General features: G+C 49.1%; 1 protein-coding gene across 6 annotated transcripts in view; it reads left to right on the forward strand.

The window, feature by feature from the left end:
• Nucleotides 1-7,133, forward strand: part of RFT1 (RFT1 homolog) — a 29,648-nt gene extending 22,515 nt beyond the window's left edge. For 5 of the 6 annotated variants that reach the window (XM_036430865.2, XM_045579055.1, XM_036430866.2 and 2 more), the window contains 4 exons: nucleotides 44-188; nucleotides 3,069-3,174; nucleotides 6,196-6,445; nucleotides 6,727-7,133. In XM_036430865.2, the coding sequence (XP_036286758.1) occupies nucleotides 44-188; nucleotides 3,069-3,174; nucleotides 6,196-6,445; nucleotides 6,727-6,894 (669 nt within the window). In that variant the 3' untranslated portion in view covers nucleotides 6,895-7,133. The remainder of the gene's footprint in view (nucleotides 1-43; nucleotides 189-3,068; nucleotides 3,175-6,195; nucleotides 6,446-6,726) is intronic. The other variant, XM_036430867.2, reaches the window with a different exon arrangement.
• Nucleotides 7,134-7,632: the final 499 nt, after the last annotated feature.

The following is a 7,632-nucleotide window of genomic DNA, read 5'->3' on the forward strand; positions in this document are numbered from 1 at the left end:
AGCTCATGGTTCATCCAACTTCCTTCCCTCTCCCCGGCACCAGGAGGATGTTGCTGTGGCCGCCACGGTTTTGGAGTCCTTGCTCAAGCTGGCCCTGCTGACCGGCCTGACCATCACTGTTTTTGGCTTTGCCTACTCTCAGCTGGCTTTGGATATCTATGGAGGGGCCATGCTTAGCTCAGGATCAGGTATGCACAAGAATTGCCAGATGTGTTCTAATTTCTGAACAGAAATAAGGGAGTCTTATGAAATTCAAGAGCTTGTGCACACACATTGAAATCTGTGTCATGACGGGAGAATTGGTGGTGGCGGGGCTGTGGGTGGGACTCTTCCCCTCAGAGGAGGTCAGACCAGGTGGATCTGTTCCCCCACTCACTTGAAGAAGTTGCTAAGAACCCTTGGCTTGCCCTGGCGGGGGTGGCTTGGTTGGAGTGTGGTCCCATACACCAAAAGGTTTCGGGGTCAATTCCATTCAGGGCACATACCTAGGTTACAGGATCTATCCCAGGTCAGGGTGTGTACCTGAGGCAATGATTGATGTTTCTCTCCCTCTCCCTCTCTCTAAAAACCAATAAATAAACATCCTCAGGTGAGGATTAACTTTTAGGGGGAAAAAAAATCCTTGGCTTTCCTCTTAGGCCTGAATTGGGTTTGCCAAGTGCTTCCTTGTGCACCCTCTAGGGCAGGGGTGGGGAACCTTTTTTTGCCAAGGGCCATTTGGATACCATTCACTTAATATAAATTTATGTTGCTATGAAAAAAGCTCTTAGATTTATTGAGTTTTGAGTCCCGCCTGCGATTGCCTTGGCAGGGCCAGATCAAAGGATTTCTCGGGTCTTATACGGTGAGAGTGAAGGAGGAGGGCAGAGAGCAGTACCTCCACTTGGTACTGAACACACTGAAGATAGTCCGTACAACATAAATCTCACGGCCTGATGCATAAAAGCCTTTGAAGGGTAACGCAGAGCCACTGCAGAGAGTAAAATTGATCTCGGCAAATAAAATTGTACACACAGTCCAGTGTTTGAAGGGGGAAAGTATTGACTGCGTCGAGCTCTGACACACCTGGAGCCAGGGCCACTATGCACCTCGAAGCACTTGCTAGGCACCGCTCTCAGAATGCACTGGGCATAGGCTGGCAGTCCATTTGCAGTGTTTCCTCTTGGGTTTCGAAAAGGTGTTGTGCATCCCTCAGGTCACTAGACAAGGACCCTGAAGACTTCTTTCTGCTGTGCCATCTCAGTTGCCGTTTTATACGTTCTCGGGCATGTTTTAGTCTCCGCTGTAGCTTTGGTCTCCGTGTAGTGAGCCCAGACTTAAGAACAAAGGCCATTAAGTTCGGAGAAACTCCTGCTGTGAAACCAGGGCCAGGCGTGCAGCGCCTGGGGCTCCCGCTGGGAGAAGTGTGTTCCCATCAGGCAGCTGCAGGAGGCCTCAGTGGGAAGCCGGCAGTAAGTTTGTGCAGAGACCCGGGCTCAGCTGTTCCACAGCAGCTCTGCCCCTTTAGGAATGCGATCACCCAGGAGCAGCCTTTAATGTAGTAATTTCAGGAGCTGCCGGGAGGAGAGGGGTGTCCCATCCATGGAATGTTCACCCCGGGGAGTCGTCAGTCACAGAAGATACATAAAGAAGCGACTGTGACTGTGTAGTCCTTTTACTCCAGTGAGATGCCGGTGCCAGGTTTGAGCTTTGATAATAACATTGATCCATCTACAGCACATGTGTCAAACACAAGGCCCGCGGGCCAAATCCGTCCCGCCAGGCCTTGCAATGTGGCCCGCACCGCGCTGTCATCACTGCACTCCGCTGCGTTTCCATCACAATGACAGTTTATGACTGTTCAGTAAACCATTCGGCCTGCGATTTAGGCTGGATTTTAGATTTTGGCCCCTTCTCTGATTGAGTTCGACACCCCTAATCTACAGGGTCGGTGTTAGTTGATTTCAAAGGTAAAAATGCCTCAGTGGTTTATGTCACAGTCATTAATAACTTGAGACTCAAAAAGGTATTCTCAGTATCTCTTCACAGAGGAGAGTCTTGAGAATGGTCTGTGAAAAGAGTCTGTGGCTGGGGGCGGCCACCAAGTTCTTCAGGGCCATGGTCATCTTGCCTGGCCAGGCTGCACCAGCGTCATGTCCCAGCAGGGTCTTCTAGTCTTGTCTCCGCATTAGAGCTGCCTCTCATTTTGGCCAAACTTTAGCCTTTTAAAGCCCATTGTGGTTTCTGGTAGTCAGTGTGTCTACCTGGGGGCCTGCTAGCTTTCCTTCCCTCCTTTCCCCTCCCCCTCGTCTCCGCTCCCCTGCTCCTGACTCTGAATGGATGGCTCAGTTAGTTTATCCTTTCTCCTATTAATGTTGGTCTGAGTTGTTATATGTAAAACTGCTGAGGACATTTATGTACAAGTGTTTTTGTGAACATGTGATTTTTCTCCTGTGGGAAGTATACCTAGGGGTGGTATTGCTAGCTCATAGATTGGGCATGTGTTAAGTTTATTAACAATTGCTTGGCTGCCTCTTAAACTGGGGGCCAGTCCCATTTTTAAGGCTTCTGATCTTTTGATAGCAGATTTTTTCAGAGCTAGTTTTAAAATTGCATTGCTATGTTATAGAAAAAATAACACTGTGGGTTCTGATTCTCCCTGCAGATTTGTGGGTGTTCTCACCCTGAAGCTCCTGTTCTCCCCAAGATCTTTTCTTCACCGCCCTTTCAACTGAGGTTCTCCTAACGCAGCCCTAGTGCCCCGAGTGCTCCAGCCAGCAGGCCTCTCGTGCTGGTTTAAAAAGCGAGATTTGCTTGCTGGCCAGATAAGCTTTTAGCTGTTAAGCAAGAGATCTATGTATTTATTCATATGTATCCTTTTGTTTTTAGCCGTTTATTTTAGTCAGTGCCATGGAATGCTAGGAGTCCTTCCAGGTCATTAAGACCACAGACTTGAGCGTGCATTTGCCCCTGATGATGCCAGCAGCGCTCATGACCCCCTGCTGGTGTTCTCTGACCACCGGCCACACTGAGAGTGGGTGGGGCCCCCCTTTTGGCCTGTGGCAGCTCAGTGGGTTGTTTCCTTACAGGTCCTGTTTTGTTGCGAACTTATTGTCTCTATGTTCTCCTGCTGGCCATCAATGGAGTAACCGAGTGTTTCACCTTTGCTGCCATGAGCAAGGAACAGGTCGACAGGTAGGTAACCTTAAAGACACGCCTCTAATCGTGGCCTTTCTTTTCATTCTGGACCTGCCCTTACAAAAGGCTTTTGGAGGTGGCGCCTGGCCACTAGTACATCCTTCCCCAGGCTCTCAGTGCACACCCACCACTGGTGGAGGAAGGAATCTGGGCTTGAAGGGCTGTTAGTCCAGGTTTGCAGAGACGTGCAAAAGACAAGCTCTCCTCCCCCACTTCCTTGCTTACTGCTCCACAGGGTTACCAAGGGACGTCTCATCTGATTTCTGGGTCTTTAAGAATCTCAGGATCTGTGACATTTCTCTCAGAGAAAAGCTCATGTGAACATACATGTTTTTGCCCATTTTTCTCATCCATTGACAGCAGACCAGAACCTCTGCCCTGGAACCTCAAGCAGTGGTTCTTCACATTGGTTGTGAGTCAGGATCCCCCATGGGGCTTGCTAGAAATGCAGATTCCTGCCCACCTACTCCCAGCACTCTCTCCTACCACACCTACAGAATCAGCAGGCTCCTAACTCTGTGTGTGTGTGTGTGTGTAAAAGCTCTAGTGACTTTGACATGAACTGCTCATGAATGAACCCAGGATCTTTCACCTCTTGTGTCCAAATACCAAAAGTAGCAAGCCTGTATCTTAAGATATCAATACAGGATGAGGTTGCAGAGAGCGATGAAAGTGATAGGGAGAAGGAGAGAGAGTAGAAGGGGTGGGCGCAGGTAATGGGAGAGGGGCCCTCGTTATCCCTTTGCCCCTGAGGCCTGGTCCCTTGGGAGGGGAGGGTCATGCTGCCTCTAAACTGCCTTGAGTGCTGCTGAAAGCCCTCAGAGGCCAGTTCAAGGACTTGGGGAGCCCTTCCTCTCATTCAGAGCAGCCTCTCTTCCCCTGTTGGACTGTCTCACAAAGAAGCTTGTGACTTCGTTTGCTACACCATCGTTTAGAACTTGAATCTAGAACAGCAGTCCCCAGACTGACCAGGTTCCCTTGGGAAGTTCTAGCCACTCCTAGAGCAACAGAACTAGAATTGTAGGGGCCTGGGCCAGGGGTCTGCCATTACACAGCTCCATGAGATCTCCAGGACAGTTGGGGCCCGAGGAACTGCTGGCCCAGACCAGCTTTCACAGTAGAAACTACATTGGGCACTGTGACCCGATACTATTCAGGTGGCCATGACTGAAACTTTCTTTCACGAAGCAGTAAGTTCGCCAGTTATGCACAGGACACGCTGATAGTTTTTAGTAGTAATTCTGTTGTTTCATTTTTATTAGTATTCTTTGTTGTTAATCCTCACCTGAGAATATATATATACATATATATATATACACACACATACACACACACACACACACACACACACACTGAGTGGCCAGATTATTATGATCTCTGAACACATAATAATCTGGCCACTCAGTGTATATCCTATATAATAAAAGGCTAATATGCAAATTGTCCTCTCTATTAGGAGTTCGACCAGCAGGCAGGCCGGCTAACCACCCATGTCCCCTCACCCATGCACAAATTCATGCACCGGGCCTCTAATATATATGTGTTCAGAGATCATAATAATCTGGCCACTCTGTGTGTGTGTGTGTGTGTGTGTGTGTGTGTGTGTGTGTGATCAGGCCCAGATTCCTTCCTCCACCAGTGGTGGGTGCGCACTGAGAGCCTGGGGAAGGATGTACTCTTGGCCAGGCGCCACCTCTAAAAGCCTTTTGTAAGGGCAGGTCCAGAATGAAAAAAGGAGGTGGGCACATTACTTCACTTTGGCTATTTTAGTGAGAGTGGAAGGGAGGGAGGGAGAAGGATGAGAGAAACATCAATGTGAAAGACACATTGATTGGTTGCCTCCCACACGTGAAACAAACCTGCAATCCAGGTATGTGTCCTTGACTGGGAATCGAATCCAAAACCCTTTGGTGAATAGGCTGACACTCTAACCATGGAGTAACATTGGCCAGGGCTGTTGTTTTATTTTTAAACTGCCATATCATGACCCACTAAATCGATTTTCCATCATGCTTTTAGAACACAACATAACAGTTTTCAAATAATGGTCTTGCATGGTATTTACTTCAGGTAGTTAAGTTTAATTTTGAAATACTAAATATATATTTATATATAACATTTCTATTGATTTCAGAGAGGAAGGGAGAGGGAGAAATAGAAACTTCAGTGAACTCCCCTCCCCTACCCCCCCCCTACACACACACAGTTAGTTAGCCTTTGTATATAATCGTTACCTGTGTCATATTCTCCTGCCTCACATTGAAAACTTGGGCTGAAAAAGATTATTTTGTGTTTTGATTACAAAGTGCCCCTTAAACGAACCAATTATTATCCTTAAAAAACCATAACTATCTTGAGTTGCTCATTTTCTTCAATCTTCACCTGAGGACATGCTTTTATTGATTTAGAGAGAGAGGAGGGGAGAGAAAGAGAAACATCAATGTGAAAGTGAAACATCAATCGGTTGCCTGCCATACATGCCCTGACCAAGAACCTAGGTATGTGTCCTGACTGGGAATAAACTGGCTACCTGTCCATGCATGGGATGTCACTCCAACCCAATGAGCCACACTGGTCAGGACAGGAATTGTTCATTTTCTTATCTTCTGTTCAGGGTTGGGGGTGATAGTGACATTTGCATGTTATCTATAGAGCATGAAAATGTTATGAAAACCAGCTGGATTATGGGAACTCGGAGGTGCTTTCCATGACTTCATATTCACAGCCACTTATTTTTATTTTTAAATATATTTTATTGATCTCTCATAGAGAGGAAGGGAGAGGGATAGAGAGCTAGAAACATCGATCAGCCGCCTCCTGCACACCCCCCACAGGGGATATGCCCGCAACCAAGATACATGCATGCCCTTGACCAGAATCGAACCTGGGACCCTTCAGTCCGCAGGCTAATGCTCTATCCACTGAGCCAAACCGGTTTTGGGACCACTTATTTACTGCAGGAGTTCTGTCTTAGGGCAAATTGCCACTGCCCTGCTTTGCTTGTTTCCCTCTCTCCAGGTACAACTTCACAATGCTGGCCCTGTCATCTTCATTCCTGGTGCTGTCCTATCTCCTGACCCGTTGGTATGGCAGTGTGGGCTTCATCTTAGCCAACTGCTTTAACATGGGCATCCGGATCATGCAGAGCCTTTACTTCATCCACCGCTACTACCGTGAGAGCCCCCACAGGCCCCTGGCGGGCATGCGGCTGTCTCCCGTCCTCGTTGGCGCGTTTGCCCTCAGTGGTGGGATTACTGGCGTTTCAGAGGTGAGAGTCCCTGAAACAAGCTGTCCCCTGTTCCTCCCTCTAGGCTTCCCCTCCCAGCTCTGCCTGAAACAGCTGGACAAGTATTTCCCACCTCTGTCCCTCCCCCTAAGCCTCTAGGACAGCATCTTAGGACAGCTGTCTGCAGTGGGGACAGGGTAAGACCCTCAGTGCAGAGTTGTCATGCCCTTGATCGGACTCAGAGTTGGAACAACGGGGCCTCTGCTTCCCCCAGCTTGCCCCACAGGAGGAGGCCAGGGATGTGATGGCGGCTTCTTCCACAGGCGCTCCTCTGCTGTGAGCAGGGCTGGCTGTTCCGGCTGGCGCACGTGGCCGTGGGGGCCGTCTGTCTGGGAGCGACGCTCGGGACCGCGTTCCTCACCGAGACCAAGCTGATCCACTTTCTTAGGACTCAGTTAGGTGTGTCCAGACTTGCTGACAAAAGGACGTGACCTTCGGGATTCACTGACACCTGTGCTCCTGGGCCAGCTGGGGGCAGAGCGCGTTTCCTGGGCAGAAGGGCCCCCGCAGAGGGGTCTGCGGAGTGAGGCCCTCACAGGCAGGTGCGCATTGGAGAGAACCACCCGACCAACGTGGACTGTCCCTCCAAAATCTTCCTCAGGAAGCGGGAGTTCCATGTTTAAGGGAAGACAAAAGCTCTTTTAAAATAAATACGATTATTTTTTCCACCGTTTTATTCCGATCAGCATTTTCCTTTTGAGCCATGTATTCATTCCTTTTGGGTGTCATTGACCTTGGGAGCTACATTGCTCCAACAAACTACACCTTGGATGTTTATGGTTAGTCATCTGTTAGTGCAGAGAAAGAGAAGCGCCATTTCGCCCCTCACCGGGACATTTGACTTATCCTCTGAAAGGAAGGAAGGAAAGCTGATGTTAGGCACCAAACAAGAGCAAAGGTGACCCTGGAGTGTGGCTTTTTCCATGTCAGCCCTCTGCTCTGGGTTTTTGGAGAAAGAGAAATGTTGCTCAGTAGAAATCCAAGAAATGAGAACATGACGTTTTTTGCATTTCCCCAAGTTCACTGGGGGATCCCATGTCATTCTGTGTCCCCTGGGCCAGCACATGCCTTCCCAGACGAGGTGCAAGCTGGCTCCAGGCCCCCGGCCTGGCCACCGGAGAGACAGGGTCTGGAAGGACACTGACCCAATGTGAGCTGCCTTGTCCTCC

The sequence above is a fragment of the Pipistrellus kuhlii genome, unplaced genomic scaffold, assembly GCF_014108245.1.
Source record: "Pipistrellus kuhlii isolate mPipKuh1 unplaced genomic scaffold, mPipKuh1.p scaffold_m20_p_11, whole genome shotgun sequence".
Classification (NCBI taxonomy): Eukaryota; Metazoa; Chordata; class Mammalia; order Chiroptera; family Vespertilionidae; genus Pipistrellus; species Pipistrellus kuhlii.